The 19,097-nt window shown below is 52.0% G+C and overlaps 2 protein-coding genes across 3 annotated transcripts in view; one reads left to right on the top strand and one right to left on the bottom strand.

Moving 5' to 3' along the window:
- Nucleotides 1-1,575: 1,575 nt before the first annotated feature.
- Nucleotides 1,576-5,541, top strand: RNF223 (ring finger protein 223). Of its 2 annotated transcripts, none has more exons than XR_008469520.1 (2): nt 1,576-1,626; nt 4,628-4,746. XR_008469520.1 is itself a non-coding variant. In XM_054222520.1 (2 exons), the coding sequence occupies exons 1-2, from the start codon at nt 4,232-4,234 to the stop codon at nt 5,473-5,475; spliced, it is 900 nt and encodes a 299-aa protein (XP_054078495.1). In that variant the 3' UTR covers nt 5,476-5,541. The 2 variants fall into 2 exon arrangements, 1 of the variants encoding a protein (XP_054078495.1); XM_054222520.1 differs by lacking the exon at nt 1,576-1,626 and adding an exon at nt 4,232-4,283 and having other exon boundaries at nt 4,628-5,541.
- A 2,201-nt stretch (nt 5,542-7,742) lies between these two features.
- LOC128918363 (tyrosine-protein phosphatase non-receptor type 11-like) overlaps nt 7,743-19,097 on the bottom strand; it is a 56,884-nt gene continuing 45,529 nt past the window's right edge. Inside the window, exons 4-15 of the mRNA XM_054222490.1 lie at nt 17,297-17,489; nt 17,086-17,205; nt 16,660-16,773; nt 16,127-16,223; nt 15,472-15,551; nt 14,574-14,729; nt 13,500-13,631; nt 13,094-13,248; nt 12,499-12,566; nt 11,453-11,604; nt 11,148-11,248; nt 7,743-9,817 (exon numbers count right to left, since the gene is read on the bottom strand). Of these exons, the coding sequence (XP_054078465.1) occupies nt 9,733-9,817; nt 11,148-11,248; nt 11,453-11,604; nt 12,499-12,566; nt 13,094-13,248; nt 13,500-13,631; nt 14,574-14,729; nt 15,472-15,551; nt 16,127-16,223; nt 16,660-16,773; nt 17,086-17,205; nt 17,297-17,489 (1,453 nt within the window). The 3' untranslated portion in view covers nt 7,743-9,732. The remainder of the gene's footprint in view (nt 9,818-11,147; nt 11,249-11,452; nt 11,605-12,498; nt 12,567-13,093; nt 13,249-13,499; nt 13,632-14,573; nt 14,730-15,471; nt 15,552-16,126; nt 16,224-16,659; nt 16,774-17,085; nt 17,206-17,296; nt 17,490-19,097) is intronic.

Genomic DNA, 19,097 nt, shown 5'->3' with positions numbered 1-19,097 from the left:
CTCCTACGGTCTGTGCGCGCTGCTCTACCACTGAGATGCAAATCCGGGAAAATTTAGTCTTAACCTGCGTTCTCCATTGAGGTGTTTGTCTTCTGGAGTCACCCATGGAGCTCACCGTGAATCCCCTGGAGGAACAATGCTCTAGACCAGATCCTTCTAGCTGTGGAAGGATCAGGTCACCTTAGTTTTAGTCCTAAACCTCATTTAAAACTTCGGTAATTTCAACACGCTTCTCTCATTCTTAAAAGCCTCCTTCGGAATTTCAAGTGTGACCTGAAGTAGAGGAATGTGGGAGCCGAAGCGAGTTGTATCCGACTCCCATTCGTGTCTGTGGGCTTTAGACACTTCTTCGTCCCAAGAAATGGGTACAGTTCCGTACGTTTTGAGAGTGAATTTTCTCAACCATTTTTTTTAAGAAGGGACTTTCTGATCCCATCCTGAAATAAATGCACAGACCATCTCATGTTGGTGTCTTTTTTTTTTTTTTTTGAGAAACTGAACAAAGAACAGTAGTATTTGCAATAAATAAGAACTAAATTGTCAATGTTTGTTACTTCCCCCCCTCCGCCCTTGTTTCCTTACCTGCACATGAGTGTAAATTTTCTTTTTCCTGGGTCATTGAGTGATGTCCTTCGAACCACCAAAGGTCTGCAGGTTGAAAAATATTTCTCTATGTCAATTGCTACCCAAAGCTGCAAAGAATGGAATTCCTTCTCTGTGACAATCCAGACAATATTATTTTGAACAATGGTATAAGAGCTTGGAGCAAACACATGACTGTATAGAGTGGTTCGATCAATTTATAAACAGCTTTGTGTCTTTCAAACTCATGCTGGTTTTTTCTATTGCAACAATTTTTTTTTTTTCTCAACCAATCGCCAGAAATTTGACCGTCAGGCTCCTTCTTTCTGCTGTTAATCTCAGGGACTTTCAAGTTATTTGTCCTTTATGAAGAAACAAGAGAAAAATAACTGCTATTCTTAGGTGTTCCTCAAATTTTCTTTCGGAAGATTTCCTGCCCTGTGAAACCGCGGCCGGCACATCCGCGCAAACTGGACCAGATTGTGAAGAGCGATGATGACAAAAAGACAAACCCTCAAAACTAGTCGAAGAACTGCGAGAATTTCCCAGAAAGCAGGCAGCCCTTCCCCAGTCCGGAGAAGATGAAGGAATAAACATTTCTCCCATCGCTTCCCCAGGGCAGGCACAGGCGGGGTGTCCTCAGCGCTGCCCCTTATCAGGAGCATTCCAGCCTGCCCTGTTTGTCATAGAAACCGGCCGGAGCGGGAGCGGGAGCGCTCGCAGCCAATGGAGTGATTCAGTGGTGATGGGGAAAGGCAGGTGGAGCAGGTAAAGTCACCTCCAGACAGGAAGGTATAAAAGATACCTGAATTACAGCGGCAGGGCCACTTGTACGCAGGCAGCTGTTAGAGGTTACTTGTCTCGCCAGCCCTACCGTGCTCAGAAACAACGCGGGAAGCTACCGGGGAGCTCGAATACCAGAAGGCGGCTTATAAATACAAACCACCCTGAGCCTAAGACTATCCTCTGGAGAGAAGACTCTTCAGGGGTAGAAATCAAGAGCCCAGAACATGCTTTTCTCCTCCTAAACAGCACTCTGAACAGGTATTTATAGACTTTAATCTGCTGTACACCTCTTAACTTGCTGTGTATTCAGTCGCTCGGAGTTAGAAATACCATTAGGGAATCGTATTACAGAACAGCGTTGGCCACTATCTTAACATCTTAACCATGTGCTCTCTTTTGTCTGGTTTTATGGTGGAAAAAGACGTTTTCTAAAACTTGTTGGGCAAGTATAAAGTACTTTAGCTACTTAGTTTTAAATCTGAGTTTACGCGTCTCTCCTGAACGCTTCAGTTACGTACTAATGTTCCCAAAGTTTCTGGAGAGCCCAGGGTAAAGCAAGGTACATAGCTGCAGGGTCTGAGGAAATGCAGTGGTGTGACCGTGGAGGTCTGAACAATTGATAATATTGTCTTGCATTTAAAAAAAAAATAAATGAATCATGTGGTTGTGTAGTGGGGGGGGGGGGGGCAGCAAATCAATAGAAAAACAACAAAAACCCCCAAACCCTAACTAATTCTGTTGAGATTCCACACTGCACGTCTTCCTTGGGGCTCTCCAGCTCCAGGGGCTGGCTCTCAGTGAGTGGTACAGCAGTAATGCCCAGGAGAAGTCCTGGCCCCTGCCTCAGCTGCCGCCCAAACCCAATTTAACTTTCCGAGCATCAGCTCTACGGCACCCCAGCCGACGACACAAGAAGCAGGCAGAGGCTGACCTCTCCGGTGTGGCGGATTATGAATTAAAACTGCCTTTCCCACGCCTCGGCTCCCTGCCCTGCTCTTCGTTTCTCCCCAGCTTAAGTCAGCTACCTGCCACATAACGCCAAGACGTCGATAAAAATAAGTAGACTTTAAATTTATCAAAGCTAACAAGCATCCGTAGCGTCACGATCATCTTTAGCGAAGGGAAAATGTGGGCAAAAGCTTGCAGCTGCATTAAAAAAATGCAGATAAACATTGCAGATTTTTATCTGCAATAAAAAAAAAAAAAGTAACTGTTGTGAGTAAACTTCCTCAAGTTTACTATCAAGATACTGCTGTTGCTATAGCCGTCACATCACAAACTCGTAAAAAAAACGCCAACAGAAGAGCTTTTACACGTAGGTTGTGACATTATAGTTTGCATAAGCGAAGGCTCTCTCTTTCTGAGGTTACCTTCTGCCACTGGTTTTGCTGCTCGGAATTTCTGACAAACACCCCAAGCCGAGGGACTGCAAAGAACTGGACGCAGGGGATGGAGTTCTGCAAAACAGAAGATTCAGGAAAAAAAAAAAAAAAAAAAAAAAAACAACGGGGGGGGGGTTTCCCTCTTCTCCGTGCCAGCTTGGGTTGGGATTTGTAATTCATCAGCATCTGCCAGAGTGTGCTCGAACACGCGGGGTGATCTGTAGACAGGGGAAAAAAAAAAAAAAAAAAACACCCACCAAAAATAACTTAAAAAAAAAAAAATTGCAACTTGCTGAAAAGTGCAGATAGTCTGTGACTGAAAATTTAACTTGAGGAGGGGCTTCACAAAAACGTCTTGATTTAGAACGAGAGAAGACAGCGAAGGAAGGGTCACGAAAGCTGGTTTCAGCGCTGGCAATGCTAGCTGTGCTGGGAGAGAATACTTCATTCTTAAATAAAGGAGACTTTTTTGTGTGCGCAACGCGAGGAATACGTGGTCTTTCTGCCGCCTTAAATTAGCTTTTATGCTGAGGCTCGAGCCCATGCTGGTGAGCCAGTGCTGGCTTGACTGGAGACCTGTAATTACAGCAGCAATCGGAACATTTCTGGCTTGTCATGGCTAAATCTCCCAACACAAAGAATCAAGCCTGGCTAGTTTAGTGACACAGCCTAAAAAAAATGTTCCCCGGGCATACGGCGTCAGGGCCGTCGTCGCTGGGAATTTCCTCCAGCTAAACGCTTGCTTTCAGGTAAAAGTACTCGATGGCGGAAAAGTCACGTATCTGAATATCGGAATTAGGTGAAGCTGCGTGTCTAGCCCAGGATAACTGGAATTCGAGGTAATACTGAGGTTGCTGATAAGGCTGGAGTAAGTTATAAACCAATTTGCTGGAACCGACGTATTTAGCCATTCAAGAACTCAAGGTTCCCGCTCGCACATCACAATAAAGCAGAGAGCTGGCCCTTCCCCTGGGCTGCGCACAGGGAAGAACCGTGTTTCCCTAGGGAAAGCAGAGCAACAAGGAAACAGCAGAGAATTCCCCTTGCTCTGGCAGCAAGGCCATTTCCTCCAATATTGCTTTTCTTGCTGTGTCACGGTGACGAGACGGACACGCTGCTTGTGCTGGTTGGGGGTTGAGGACGGAACAGACTTTGCAAGCTCTCACCTCCCTTGGCTCCTCCCGCGACACGAGGGGGTTCAGATCCCACTGTGGATAGCCAAAACCAGGCGGCGCCGTTGGGTGGTGCCTCCCTTGCCGGCCAGGCAGCACGCAGAACCATGATTCGAGGCACGAAGTTCTGTCTGAGCACACCAGAGAGAAGAGATTCACACACAGACACGCACCCCACCCCCCCCACCCCCGCTACCTCCACAACTGAATAGTGTTATCTGTCTCTTAGGCCTTGCTCATGCTGCCACCATAATATCTGAGTGCCTCCCAGACTAATAGACTGCCATAGCGAGGTCCCTACTTGACCTCATGGAGTCTTCTGCTCTCCTCCCTGCTCAGGTGTCGGGGAGCACCAGCCGGGGTAGGTTTTTGTTGTGTTTTTTTTCTGCCCAGAGGGAGGCATGTACGGGGGAAGACTGCACCCATCTATAACGCCATGGTGGTTTTGGTGAAAAGGCTTTGGCTGGATGGTGGACCTCTGCTGGTTGCTTGCTTCTTTGCAGGATGTTTAACTTCACCTTCGGTATGCAGCTTCGAACAGGCTACCTGTGTCATTCTCACCTCTCGCAGGGATCTATTCCAGGCTCAGGATACAGCGGAAATCACAAACTTGCTCTTTGTTCCTTTTAAGGGGTTAAACACAGGTCTGGTGATGGGTGTCTTCACATTGTCTAAAATGAAGGCTGTGGTTTTCTTCTCTTCTAGAGTCTCCCAGGGCTCTCTTTATTTCCTCGGGCTCCATCATGTCGTGCTTCACACATCTGTGGCACTCCAACACGCCGGACTCTCCCACCAGCCCAGTCCCTGCGTCTCCAAGTGAAATCCCCATCCCCATCAGCCCCATCATTGTCACCTCCCCAGGAGACGGCAAGAGGAAGGCGAGGTCCCCAACCGACAAGCCAGGCTCCCCGAACCCAACCTCTCCGAAGCCAACCTCCCCTGTTGAGTGCTCCATTTGCTTCAACACCTACGACAACACCTTCAAGACGCCCAAGCTGCTCCAATGCTCCCACGTTTTCTGCCTGGAGTGCGTGGCCCGCCTGAGCAAAGGGCTGCCCCCGAACCACCCAGAGGACCAGCTCCCCTGTCCTTTCTGCCGGCAGCTGACCAGCATCCCCCTGGAAGGTGCCCCAGCACTGCAGACCAGCAAGGAGCTCCTTGCCACGCTGCCCCCTGAACTCCAGCAGGAGAAGGTGCTCTGGATGGAAGGGACCAAGCTCTGCTGCCGCCAGTCATCTGATGACCCTGAGAATCCGGACTCGTGTATCTCCATTGATGTCGCCATGAGCAAGCCAGAAAGTCCCGAGGCCCCCCCGACTGGGTTAGCCGGGAGGCTGTCCCGCTGCGACATGTGCGACGACTGGAAACGCATAGTCCTCCTCTCCGCGTTGATCATCATCCTGTTCTGCATCATTCTGTGGCCAGTCCAGTGTGCCCTGAAGACGGGGAACCTCCGCTGCTTCACAAGGACTGTTGCAATGAGCAGGCCAGAGTATCTTCCCCCGAAGCACACCACCGCGGCAGCCCCCGTGACACAACTCCCTTTCCAGTAGCAGCCAGGCAGCCCCTCGCTCCCGTCCGGCGAGGCTGTCGGCTCCTTCCCCACGGCGCATCAGGGAGGCAGGAACGGGGTCTGCTGCCCTGACGGCATTCCTTGGGTTGCTGGCAGACCCCGTGTCCCGTTCCCCACACTCCTCCTGTGCCGACACTCCAACCCCCGCATCCACCTCTGGGAGCTCTGCTGAAATCCTTGCCTGCCAAGCTTGTCTCCAGCCCAGGAGTGCTCCAAGGAGCCGCCTCGGCATCCTGCTGCCAAACTCTCCATGGAAACCAGAGCCTGGAAAGCAGCAGACAGGCTTCTAGGACTGTTTGCCTCCAGTGGCACACGGCCGTGTGCCGGCTTGGCCGGATACCAGGTGACAGCGGGTACAGTTCCTCTAACTCCCTTGGGGAATAAAGGGCTATTTTTGAAAACTGAAGGATCTACATGATTATTCCTAAGAGGAGCTGGGATTGGGAGGGTAAAGACATGTCGAAGTCATACAAGCAGATGAAAATTATCCTTATTCCACACGCTTGAAACGTTTCCGCAGTGTTGGTCAATACTGGAGGTGTAACTGCTGCCTCCTGCTGACAAAACACGGATCGATCACTGCTACCCACCTGAGCAGCGTCACCGTCCCGATGGGCTATTGAACAGAACAGAGTAGCCATTCTAACTCATTTTTTTTTTTTTCCCCCCTAAGAAGATGATTAAAAAAAATCACTCATCCCTACCTGGAAAGCGATTTTGGACCCAGGGGGTGATTTCTGTTAGGCACGCGGCCCCAGCAGTAGAACCCTGCCCCCAAGTTACTTCATGCGCAAACTTCATTCACGCTTGTCACAGGCAAACTGTTGCCAAAACAATAAAAGTTCCACCTTTTGACAGCTTTACCCTCCTAATCTTCAAATGTGTCAGTATTAAGACACAGGCCAGTTTCTTACACTCTATTTTTATTTAATGCAGCGATCTTCTGACGGTGATTAACAAAAGTCTTCATGATGAAGGCGGCTTACAATTAAATGTTTTCTATTCAAACACATGGATGTAAGACAGTATTGTATGCAAGTACCGTACGTGTATGTATTAAATTATGTTTTATACAATGCACGGTGTCCATTTGTAGCAATTAACTCCCCATTTCCCTTCTCACTTGCCGTGGGAGGCGTTCATGTCGCAGTCCTGAGTCCAGCTGCATTCCCAGATCACGGCAGCTACACAGCGTGCCCGTACGTCAGTCCGTCTGTGCATCAGCTGCCCCAGTGCTGTCAGTCCTGCACACACGGACAGCTTTATCCTGTAAATTCATACTTACTACCATCTAGGCGGTGTTGTCCCGGGCGCAATTTCCCTCTGGGCTTACCCGATGTCGCCTGAAAAAATGAGAAGCCGCAAAGGCTGCTCGTCTCGTGCTTCTTCCCACCCGGATGAAAGACACTTCCAGTCTCCCCTTTCAGGAAATCTAATTTGAAATAGAAAAGGCTGAAGCAGCGGCAGAAGTAACTCAAGCCTGCCGCTACGCAAAACTTCTGCGCGTTGCTGCGTCTGCAAGCCCTTTGCTGGCCAGCTGCAGGCCGGCGCTATCTGTGCCAGCCACGCGTCTGCAGCAACGGCTCCAGGCACCGTCACAGCTCCCGCCAAAGGCACGGGGATTCTCGCTTGTATTGGCCTGTCCCTTTCCCCCGTGCTTGCCACCGCAAGGATATCTTCACAGCGCCAATTTTAGTCTGTTCTTGGAAAAAAGTGACTCACCCAGACTTAAGGCCGAGAAGGCACTTCCATTTTACCCAGGGTGTGTCTGGGGCTAAGGCCAGCAAATAGACACTAGTAGAGATGAAATGCTTTGTCATTACATCTTTGTCACCCTTCAAGTCCCGCTGATGAGACCCAAGGGCAGGGGAGAGGGAAATAACATCTTCAGCCTTATAAAATCTATTGTTACGCTGGCCACGGAGATGTTCTCACTGTTCCAGCCGTTCCTAATAGTCTGTCACGGCATCCTTGCGGGGACTGTCCCTCTGCACTTCCCCTTCTCCCCACGTACTTGGAAGCAAAGGTGGAAGGTTTAGCTCACAGGCAGCTGAACCTCTCACTTACGCACGGCCAAAGGGAAGGTTCAAAGCAAATGAAAACGGGGCCCTGAACAGCCGCGTTTGGTGATGGGAGACACTCAGGACGCCCCACTGTCCACACCAACTGTCAGTCACTTTCCCCAAATTCAAACTACTTAGAAAGAAAGGGGAAAAAAAAAAAAAAAAAAAAAAAAAAAAGAGAGCCTTGAGAATATTCAACATTTATTAAAAGTGCAATAAAAATAAACAGTTCTCCTGTCCCTGTGACAAGGGACCAGAAAGACCAGCCAGGAAATACAGCCAAGGTATGTCATTGTGCTTTTGTTCAACCCCTTCTGCTCAATGCTTGGAGCTGGTGCTCCAGGCACTAACACCCCAACCATGCAGCAAGTCCGTCCAGTCCCAGAGACCCAGGAGGACCTCGGCATCAGCCATGCGGCAAGTCCGTCCAGTCCCAGAGACCCAGGAGGACCTCGGCATCAGCCCCACGCATGCTCTGGAGGTTCAGGCACTGGCACTCCGACCCAAGGCTCCCCACAGAGCACACTTTTAGAGACTGACGACTCCTGCAGGAAGGGGTTCTTTGGCAGGATTATTTGCAGGTCTTAAGGCTGGAACAGCAGGAAGCACTGGCAGTCACAAGTTGAGACTCATCAACAGAGCTGGGACGCTCCACGCAACAACACACTCATCTTCGTGGCACTGGTCAAGTCACAAACACTCCTACAACACTCCTACTCAGCAGGCACAACACTTGCCTTGTCGTATAGTTGCAGGGGAGAAAAAAAAATAAAGAGGTCACGCAGCAAGGTAACGGCAGAGCTGCATCAAGCTTAGAGGGGGCCCGGCTCAAAAAGTTCAGCTCAGATTAGCATCCTCGGCTGGGACTCGCTGCGGGCGGCTGAAAGCCCAGTGCACAGCCAAAGCTGCTCTCCTACTCCTCAGCACCCATCAGCTAGGTGGGATTTCACATAGCTCGACATCCAGACCCACCGGGTCAAAGATGGAGGTGCTCACCCCTGTCTCAATTCCATGAAACCCACGTGCGGAGCAGCTAGCAGGCTCTCAGGGACACACACACACACACACGCGCACGCATCTGCTGTGCTGCAGCAGCAGCGATTGCTCGGTCTGCTTCGGCAGGGTTGCAGAGAAATCTAGGACTGGTAGAAGCCATAAAGGAAGCGTGAGAAGAAGAACCAGCAGAGCTGCAGATCCCTGGGCCCAGGCAGCGCTCGCTCTCTGCTTCTCACCCTCGCAGGCAGCAAAGTTACTCCAGGATTCAGTCTAAAAACACTTCTAAGCTTAGAAATGATTGACCTAATGAAAACATTAAATTGTACTACCATTTCACTAACGCCCTAAGCGGGCAACCCTGGGAAAGCTCCTAAGCAAATAGTCACTTCCATTCTGTTTAACAATTTGTGTGTAAAAAATAAGAACCTTAAATAAAAAAAAAAAAAAAAATTAAAACTGAGCCTTGATTCCCTAATGAATGTCCAGAGGCACTTCCACATAAATATCAACCTACTGATACGGGGGAGAATGGGAGATGATCCTTCTCATGAAATAAGTTAGGTCAAGGCATGTTCTGGGGCGCAGACTCTGCTTGTTTCTTACAGTCAGCTTCTTCCTCGCTGAATCCAAGGTGCTTGGGGAAGGCAAGACGGGCAAAAAAAAAAAAAAAAAAAAAAATTGTCCGCAATTGCAGAACTTGGAAAAGGGGTGGACGTAAACACTGTAAACCCTGCATTCCAAAACAAGAAGACAAGAAGGGTGGCATGGTTTACAACCGGGAGAAAGGTGCACTGATAAGGTTACAGAGCTGAGACGCTCCCGGCGCGCGCGGTCTCTCCCACTCCTGTGCAGACATAGCGCAGTCTGGTTCCCAGAGCCTGACGCGACGCTCCAAAAAGCAGATCTCCCCCATCGCTGTAAACGCGTTTCCCTGTTACAGCGCCCCATTTGCCCCTGTTCTCCCATCAGCAGCCGGCCACAGCCACGTCTTCAGGCTCCGCCACATTTCAAAGCGCAGCTGCCTTCCCCGCTGCGGGCAGAGCCGGGGAGATCTGCCTACGCGGAGCTGGAGAGGAGCTGGGTCAAACGCAACGTAAACAGGCTGCGGTGACACTCTCGGTTAATCAAGGGAAGCATTCCTACCTGCACAGCCTCCATACAGCTCACCTCCGGCTCCTTTATCGCCCTGTATTACTCATCCCTGAAACCTTTGGGCTTTTGATGTTAAGGTTCTCGTAGACGGAAGCTGACTCATCATCAACCCTGTCAAGAAACAAAGCCTTGTTATTAACAGCTCACCACTCCGGATCTTTTCCCAGAGGCAGGTGGACAGTGGGAAGCGGGCGATGGCCCAGCCAAGCTGCCTTTTTCTCTCCCCAGCCTTGTGGATAGGACGACACCAGGTTACGCGCTGTTCTCAATCTCTGTTTTCTCTCCCTCTGAGCCACCCCTCCTAGGTTCCAACACGGCTTGGGGATGGAGCTTTGAACCTTCCTCCACATGTCAGCCTTTCACGGATCCGAAGTTTCTGCAGGACCAGGAAATACCACAGCTCCTGGTATTTCCTACTCTTACTTTCTCTACATACCCAATTTCTCTGGATTTTCCAAAACCTCCTGGAAGGAGAGGGCTGCTCCAAAGGCCAGATCCAAGTACCTCTGAAGCGGGTTTGACACCCAAAGCTGGACTCGCGGGAGCTCTCTGGAGCCGACAGCACCAGCCACGCAGAGCTCACCTTGGCTCAGTCCCACTCAAGCCTCCCCACCCTCATTTATTCAGAGCCGCACTTTCAAAGTTGGGCGTTTTAAACAGCACACAGATGTTTCTAGAGGCCAGCAGGGAAGATCCCAACATGTGACATCTCCTTATGCCCTCTTCTGTTGGGTTTTTTGTTCTGCATGAGCCCGGCGGCAGCATTTCTGCCTCCACTTTAGCACCCACGCCTCTGCTGCTGCCCAGCCAGCTCTTCTTTCAAAACCGATCCTGCAATTCAAGGTGCCCAAACGCTCTGGTATCGTATAACAGACGTATAACAGATGCCTCTACCCACTCACCTTCAACTTATAACCCCTTCTCCATCCCTCACTGGTATCCCACGACTTGGGGCAAGAAGGAAAAAAACATAATTTGGGGTTTTTATCTCTGCTTATGTAAGGAACTCATGCTCCTTAGCACATGCTCCCTCTCCACATGGGTGCAAATCCCCCTGCCCTGCTCCCTTCTCGTCTTCCTTCAGAGTTTGCTGTAGAAGTCCCTCAGTGGCAGCAGCAGTTTCACTCTCTGGCCGATTCTCCGGAGACGTTCTCCAGAGCCAAGGATACGGGGCACAACTCGCTAAAGGCTAGCATCTATTTCCTCCTCTCCTTTCCAAAAGCGTAGCACACAAGCACGGTGAGCTGCTACCACCAGCGCTGACGGTGTGGTGGGATCGCCTGTTTATTTTCAGCCGTTCCCATACGACAGCCGGCAACCGGTCAGGTCTCAGGTACGGGAGAAGCAGGCTAGCAAAGGATAGATACCGGGGCCTTTGCTCAAGCTGTTCTCCCTCCTGCTGCAGAAGTTCTTAGCCCTGGCAGAGAGACGTTCATCTTACACAGACTGGGTCCGCGGTGAAGGGGGCTGCCCTTTGGCTCTGCCTTTTTCCATAGGAGAGTAGCCGATATTCAAGTAGTCTCGCTCTTTCCTTTTACTCCTCTGAAAGAGAAAGCAAAGACTATAAAAATCCCACTCAAAGCAGAAGAAAGCCTTACAAGATCCCGTATGCCAGCAGGGGAGCGGGTTGGTTTCCACGCGTTCGGGGCAGCGTTTGAGTTCCAGGGAGGAGGTGGGGCTGGAGGTGGTGGTTGGGGTGGCTCAAGTTCTGCCTTTGCTTTTCCAACCGAGCCAAACGGGACTCACCTGTTCTTCTTCCAACCTCTTCTGCTCAGCCTCGATGTACTGCTGGACAGCCATGTAAACGAACTTGTACTGGGCCTCTGTCTGCACCATGCCCGAACGCTGCCGGCGTACCATCTGGATAGTTTTGGGGATGTCGATATCGCAGTCCAAACCTGCTCAGGAGCGAGAAGGTGAGGTTTAGGGAGTGGGAATTAGGTTGAAAAATTATTTCCTTAAGACAGCTTTGAAAGCTTTCAGTACCTCGCTGCACACCGAATATTGCGAAAGGATTTGGTGCATCCCTGCCTAGGAGATTTTTACTTTTATTTCCTTTTTTATCCCCGCCAGAACTTCTTGGACTGAGGATGGCTGAGGCAGGGGCTGACTGCCTTGGAGCAAGGGAAGGGGAATCAGGTCTGTTCCGCAGCAACTTCCTACAGATCCAGACTTACCACCCTTGCGCGGTTTATGAAACAGATACAACCATTGCTGAAGAGGGTCCACCTGCCTCAGGGCTCCTGGACCAGACCCAGAGATGCCACAGAGTGATCCACAATGGCTCTAAAATTTCAGGTAAGCGTGACAGCCCTTCTACACAAGAGAGTCTGGGGGGCTTATTTCTAAAAGGGCTCCTGGAGTAGCCAGTAGCTACTGGCGTAGCCCTTACTCAACATGTTTCCCCCCGCCCTGCTGCCCTCAATAAAGGAGGGTTGTCCAGGAGACCTTGAAATCCTGGCCCCATTGATGCCAAGGAGAAGGCTCTCCCCAGTCTCACATTACTGTCCATGGGCACACCCTTTTGGAGAGAGTTCACCTTCCATTACGATAGAGCTCACCTTTCATTACGATAGAGCTCCATCTCTTGGCCCACAGAGAAAGGGGGAACTGCGCACAGTACAAATGCCCTTTTCGCCCCACGTTCAGGCTAAGCCTGTGCCCGCTGTTTCCCGGACAAGTCCAACCCACTGCCTGGAGATCAGGTACCCACTGCTTGCACAAGAGCAGGGTTCTCCCATAACTGGTCAGAGCAAGGCGAACGGTGAAAGCCGTGAGACAGGGAGACATACCTTGCCTGTGAATAATATCCACCAGAATATCTATCACTATGATGGTGCCTGTGCGTCCTATTCCAGCACTGGAGAGAGAAAGGAAGAAAATCATTGCAGGAAGGTATATTGCCCCGAGTTAGTCAGCTCAGCTCCCACACTCGTCTGCACGCCTGGTCCATCCCGGGCGGATTTGGCGCGGCTGCTATAAGATAAGCCCAGCCAAACGCTGACCCGTAGGAGATCAGAGTCTAGCAGGCTGCAGCAGAGCCACCGCCTCCAGATCAGGTCTGCTCTTCTTAGGCTGGGGGGGCACCATCCCTGGAGACATTCAAGGGGAATGGATGGGGCTCTGAGCAACCTGATCTAGTTACAGATGTCCCTGCTCACTGCAGGGGGGTGGGACGAGATGGCCTTTAGAGGTCCCTTCCAACCCAACACAGTCTGTGATTCCCTGCGCTATCACCAGTGAGCTCTAGAGGAGGGCTCTATTTCCCCATCCGTATATCCCCATCCCCCGCCATCAGCTGACACGATAACCCAGTGTCAGGGGTAATGAAAAGAAGAGACACGTTTTTATTACCCATCCCCACTGCAGTGCCCCGCTGGTTCCTACCTGCAGTGCACTATGATGGGCCCCGTGCCTGGAATGCTTCGCTGTGCCCGATTCACTTGGTCCAGAAAGCTCAGAACCCCTCCTGGCTCATTGGGCACCCCGTGGTCTGGCCAACTGAAATACTGATAGTGCTTCACCAGCCTCGGGCGCTCATCCTGCGGGGAGCAGAGACCCACCACCCAGTCAGAAACCCCCTCCTACCAGGAGGCTTCGCCTTCCTTTCCTTTTATCAAAGCTGGGGCAAAGTGGCCCAGAACTTAAGCAGTGGGACCATTAAGTTTTTTTTAAAAAAACAAAAAAAACCCCAAAAAAACCCCCAAAACCAAAAAAACAACCAGAGAAGCCACAGCTCCTCCAGCACCAGCCCGTTCCCAGGATGGTGGGCAGACAGCAGCAGAGGACTCACTCGGTCAGTCCGGAAGATCTCCAGCTCCCGAAGGTAGTAGCCCTGGGCCTCACGCTCGCTCACGTTGCGCACACAGATGCACCCGTATTCCTTGGCGCAACTCTTGTCTGGCCAGTAACGGAAGCATTTGTTCTGTGGCAACATCAGAGAGCGGCTCGTTAGTCGCGGCTGGGGGAGCTGGAAGGTGAACCCCCAAACACCTTGCTCAGGGATGCTGCTGCACTCCAAGGGCACGCAGCCCCGGCGCAGAGGTTTAAAGGAGAGCCGTACACACGCAGCATTTCCTTCGAACTGGGGATGTACTGGAAAGGGCCATTCCTATAGGAAGGACGTGATCCCTAGGGGAATTGTCCTCCTCAGCCCCGGCCTCAGGTAGGCATTGCTTTGCCAAGGACACACAGCACCTGAGCTGTTGGTCTGGTCATTGCCTAATTCCTGAGCCAAATCTCCATCCCAAGGGGCTCCATAGGCTGTCTACACCCCTCCTGTCCTCCAGCCCGTCCCCTCTTTGCTACAGTGACTTTGCCAACCCAAAGGAAGGCTCGTGAGCAGAGCTATCCTTTATCCCATCTCCGCACGGGGCTGCTGCAAGCACATCCCCCCCCCCAACACTTATTCCTAAGCAACACTGCTCATGCCAATCATAATTAGCTCCTCTCTTTACTAGGGAAGGCTGTTCCGGCAAATGGCTCCGCAGAGAATTTCACTGTATTCCTCGGCCCGTACCAACCCACTCTTAGTGAAACGCGTACAGGAGGCACGCAGGCAGGTTGTGCGATCACGTTTGTCCCGCACACAGCTTGCGACACACACTCCCCCGCTTTCCAGCTTGCTCTAACAAGCACGCTGCCTTCTCTCTCCCCGTCTGCCACCCGCAAATCCCCACGTGAGGGACACTCCATGAATATTTACAGGCTGCGCAGAGCAGTGGTGTGCTTCTTTCATGAAGAAGAGCTAACGCAACGCCACGAGACAGAGGAGAACTGAAACGAAAGCTAGCCAGGGGCAACTTAACTAAACGCTATTCGTGCTGGTAACGTTCAGGCTGGGGGACAGCACCCTACAAGCGCTCACCCTGCCCCGCTCCACCTCCTTGGTTGTCATGACAATGACGTGACTGTTCTCCTGATACACCATGGCCCAGAAGTCATTCACCGTGGTCTGCAGGCAGCCCTGGGTGGCTATATAGATCTTGCAGTGCTCCGAGTTCCTTCCGTCTTCAGGGATGCTCTGAGGAGCAAAGGAGAGAGGCGGGGGGAGGAGGGGGGGAAAAAAAAAAAAAGCCAAGGATGCCGGAGTGAGGAATTGAGAGTTGCTTTAGCGCGCCTTCAGCAGCAAAGTCAGCACAACTTGCCACGCAGGATTTCTGAGCTACCCGATGTCCCTCTCCTCATCAGACCCGCGGCCACGAACCACCCTCATCACCAGCTTCAACAGCGCTGCCTGCAAAACGGTCTGCCGGCCTCCAGGGAGCTTTACGCTGCTGTAACGCACGTTCCTGCCCAACAGAGCCTCGCCGGCGGGCAGCTGGCGGAAGTCGCAGGTGGATGTGGGCTGGAATGAAGCCACCTTTGAAGGTTTCCCAAAGGCTGATGCTTAAGTAGTGCCAAAGCAGCGCTGCTGGAAATACAGCTTCAAGCAGCCCTTAGCTTACAGAGGGCAATTATAACTTGACCTCAGAGATAATGTTCAATGATTGAGAGTCTGGGTCAGTCCCCAAGGACCTCCTGAACAGGCAAGGAAAGGAGAGGATTGAGACAAACTCTTAGATAGGGGCAAACAGGACATGGTAGAATGATGAGACCCCTTGGGTTACAGTAGAAAAATCCAGCGTTTAGCCTGGACCCAGTGAAAGATACTGGTCCTGACAGGGCATTCCTTCAAGACTTACACCATTACTGCACTTACCCACCAGAAACACAGCACTGGGCTGAAGACAGCCCCCACACGGTGCCTTCCCTTTCCCAAGTACCTTGATATAGTTGGCATTGATGTAGTCTGAGCCAGGCACGCTCTCATCTACGTCTTGGAGTGCTACCCGTGTGGTATCAACTGAAGGAGAAGAGAGTCCAGGATGAGCACGGGAGCCAGGACGGGCTCTGCTGCTGCGCAGTCACAGTGGCTCCCAGCAAGGGCTCCCACAAGGCTCCTACTATGAAGGGACATGGGTAACTACTGCAAAAGAGGGCGTAAAACGCTCTCCTGATGCCACAGCACTACTCCACACGACCTGGCTCACAGCTGTGCTGCCGATCTGGTAACTTGGATGGACATTAGCGATACGCAGTGTTACAGACTGACCTGAGCTCAAGTTTTCCAGTATTTCCTTGGGAAGCCCTAGCTCCGGCTCCAGATGACTTTTGAACCGCACTTGAGCTCTGAAGCACATTTGGACTCGCAGCACAAAGAGGGGAGAGCAATTTACCAGTTTCCCCACGCAAAAGGGACGGAACAGGTTAGAAAGGGGACGGAGAACGCCGTGAACTAACTGGACCGCTCCACTAGGACAGTGTACACCTCCTTCCAACTCAGCTACGATCAGAAAGCTCTGCAGGGTTAACTAGCCCCAGAGAAGGCTGCAGAAACGACGGTGTAAAACCCAAACCAGTATTCAAGTGTCTCCTTACAGGGAAGGATGTTCTTGTAGCGATTCTTAGCCTTGTTCTCCGGTCTCTGTCCCTCCTTCCTCGGGTAGAGGAGCTTGCACTCTTGCTGCTGCAGCATCTGCGGAGCAGAACACAAAAGAACACACTGTGATGGGCAGACAAGGGGAGTCGGAGGCAAGGGCAGGGCACTCTCGACTGGCTGCTTGGCCTCCTAATGCTGAGAAGAGCAGAGGGAGGGCTGGCAGGAAGGGAAAGGGAGCCAAGAAGCAGCTTGATGAGAGAGTTAATGGGGGGGAGAAGGCACAAATCTCTGCAGGGAACAAAAGGCACGCAATTCTAGGATGAGGAAGGAGAAACTGCCCTGAACATGAGAAAAAGCAATGGGGAAAAAAAAAAGGACCAGGAAGTAACTCAGTTCAACACGGAAAACAGGGAACGGAGAAACAGTGTTGAGAAGAAATCCTCAGTGCTGGAAAACCACGACACTCCCACGCAAATCTGATGTTCTTCACCCAAAGGCACGAGTGGGACAGAGCACAGGAGCGTCCTTGTACCTCAAACTCTTCCCAGAACCCTTGCTTGGCCTTCTCGCTGTGATCTGCCATTTTGTTCAGCTCCTTCACCCTGTTTTCAATGTTAGCTGCATTGATGCGCGTGGCATTGAACGGCTGAAAGACAGGTAACGGCAGAATAGAAATAACTTTCAATACCAGAAAGACAGATAACTTTCCCCTGGGGAGGGGGGGGGGAAGAGTTCCCAAATCCCCGGGGATATTGGCAGGACTTGGGTCCGTTCCTGAGGCCTTGAGTGTGGGGCCAGGGACCTCTCTGGCGAGCGTGAGCCTGGACAAGGAGGACGAAGAGCCAGAGGGATGTTCTGAGGACAGAGGAGTTCCCAAAGAGCAGGGGCAGATTTATGCACTCCCCCAGGTGTTGGGGCAAGCCCAGAACCAACAAATATGCGCCAGAGCCGCTATTACCTGCTTCAGATGAACCACAGCTCCAGATTTCTCCACCATGGGGTTTTTCTTATAGTGCTCCACCAGGTCTGTGAGCGTGTCGAACCTCTCACCTCCCCCCACGTCGTACTTCCCGTCTGGCTGCAGGAGAGAATGACAAAGTCACCGTGAGACTCGAACGTCACCCACCCAGCCCCTATGGCGGGGCGAGTGGGGACAGCTCCTTTCCCACCTGGTAGTGGATCATCACGTGGGTCACGTGCGGTTTGCGGTCCCCAGTCTCCATCTTATCCTCATTTGTCAGCACCGACAAGACAAAGTCTCCCGGTTTGCTCTGGCTCTCCCGCACCAGAAAGCTACCTGGCTTCCCCTTCTCTGTCAGCAGCTTCTCTGCCTCCTTGCCAGTGAGGTGCCCATGGTACCACCTAGGGAGCAGCAACGGAGAGCAAGGTCAGCCCAGAAACGCGCAGAGCATCGCTTTTAGACAGGAGCCGCCCTCGCCGCTGGGGACGGCGTTCACGAGAACCCCATTTCTGGGCTCCCAGCCCGACTGCGCTCCCCACTGGCACGACACCGGCTTGAGTTATTTTAGAAACAGTCCCCAGTGACTTTCCTTCGACGCTTTGCAATGTCACATCAATACCTTAGCCCCAGGCTGGAAGCGTCAAGCCTTTGCTCAACCCTCCAGCCAAATGTGAAATGGCATCAGTATATTAAACCGCCACGTGATGTGTGACAAGCACTGTCATCGAGGGACGGGGCTCTGACGAAGCTATGAGAAACACGATTCTGGCAGCTCTTACTTGAAGGTGGCCACGCTTGCCTCTATTTTTTCAACATGGAAAAAAAAAAAAAAAAAAGAAAAGAACGCTTGGAGTCAGCAGGCTGCAGTCAGACGGTATCAGACACAGCGCATGGAGAATGCTGACCGCAAACAAGATGCTTTGACACAGTTTGGGAAGGATTTTGAGAAGGGTCCTCCTGGCCGTAGTTACTGCTGGTCACCAACCTCAGCTCAGGGAGAACACGCTCTCCTGGAGTGGCAAAACCTGGTTCCCCCCTGTGCCCAGGAGGCTTCTCCCCCACCAGCCCTGCCCGCGGCCACCTCTCTGGCCAGTGGCTACTGCAACGTGCAGAGTTTTGTGCTCAGCTCTTCCCAAGCCTCACTGCACAGGCATGAGTTGCTCCACCTCTCTGTCTGTCTCCAACTGGCATCCACGTGCCCCTCTGTCTCCATCTGATCTCTCACAATCCTTTCTCTTGGTCTGCTGACATACTCACACTGCAGCCCCAGGGAAATCCAGGCTCGGTCAGAAGCCTGTAGCAGCCTTGCCACAATGCCTTGGGGGTTCAGCACACAATAATCTGCCCGTTCCTGGCCATGCCCTCTGCTTCCCCAAGGGCAGCACGGTTGTCCTGGCTCTGGGCTCCACAAGGCAGCATCTCCCACCTACCCCATAGCAGCTATGTGGGGCAGGCGTGCCTCGCAGAACGGTGGGGGTTGGAAGGGACCTCTGGAGATCATCCCGTCCCACCCCCTGCCAGAGCAGGGTCACCCACAGCAGGTGGCACAGGAATGCGTCCAGGCGGGGTTGGAATGTCTCCAGAGACGGAGACTCCCCCACCTCTCTGGGCAACCTGTGCCAGGGCTCTGCCACCCTCACAGCAAAGAAGTTCCTCCTCATGTTGAGATGGAACTTCCCATGGTCAAGTTTGTGCCCGTTACCTCTTGTCCTGTCGCTGGGCACCACTGAGAAGAGCCTGGCTCCATCCTCCTGACACCCACCCTTCAAGTATTTATAAGTGTTGATAAGGTCCCCCCTCAGTCGTCTTTTTTCCAGACTAAAAAGACCCAAATCCCTCACGGGCTAGCACTCTGCTACAGCCTTCCAGAGATACAAATTACTGTTAGGAGTGAAGCAGAGTTGGTTTTTTTTTCTGCCTGGGAGCCTTCAATCCCCACGCTCCATCGACACTCCGCAGAGGCTCTGGGCAGATGCCACAGGTCCCACTTTGAAGACGCTGGCTCCCGG

Source organism: Rissa tridactyla, chromosome 16, assembly GCF_028500815.1.
Source record: "Rissa tridactyla isolate bRisTri1 chromosome 16, bRisTri1.patW.cur.20221130, whole genome shotgun sequence".
In the NCBI taxonomy this organism is placed as follows: Eukaryota; Metazoa; Chordata; class Aves; order Charadriiformes; family Laridae; genus Rissa; species Rissa tridactyla.
This window is presented reverse-complemented; position numbering and strand designations above follow the sequence as displayed.

Bases quoted from the DNA above. Each gene is read 5' to 3' on its own strand.
- RNF223 (XM_054222520.1), top strand. From the start codon at position 4,232: ATGGAGTCTTCTGCTCTCCTCCCTGCTCAGGTGTCGGGGAGCACCAGC. The intron at 4,284-4,627 runs GTAGGTTTTTGT...CTTCTCTTCTAG, and splicing joins GTCGGGGAGCACCAGCCGGG to AGTCTCCCAGGGCTCTCTTT.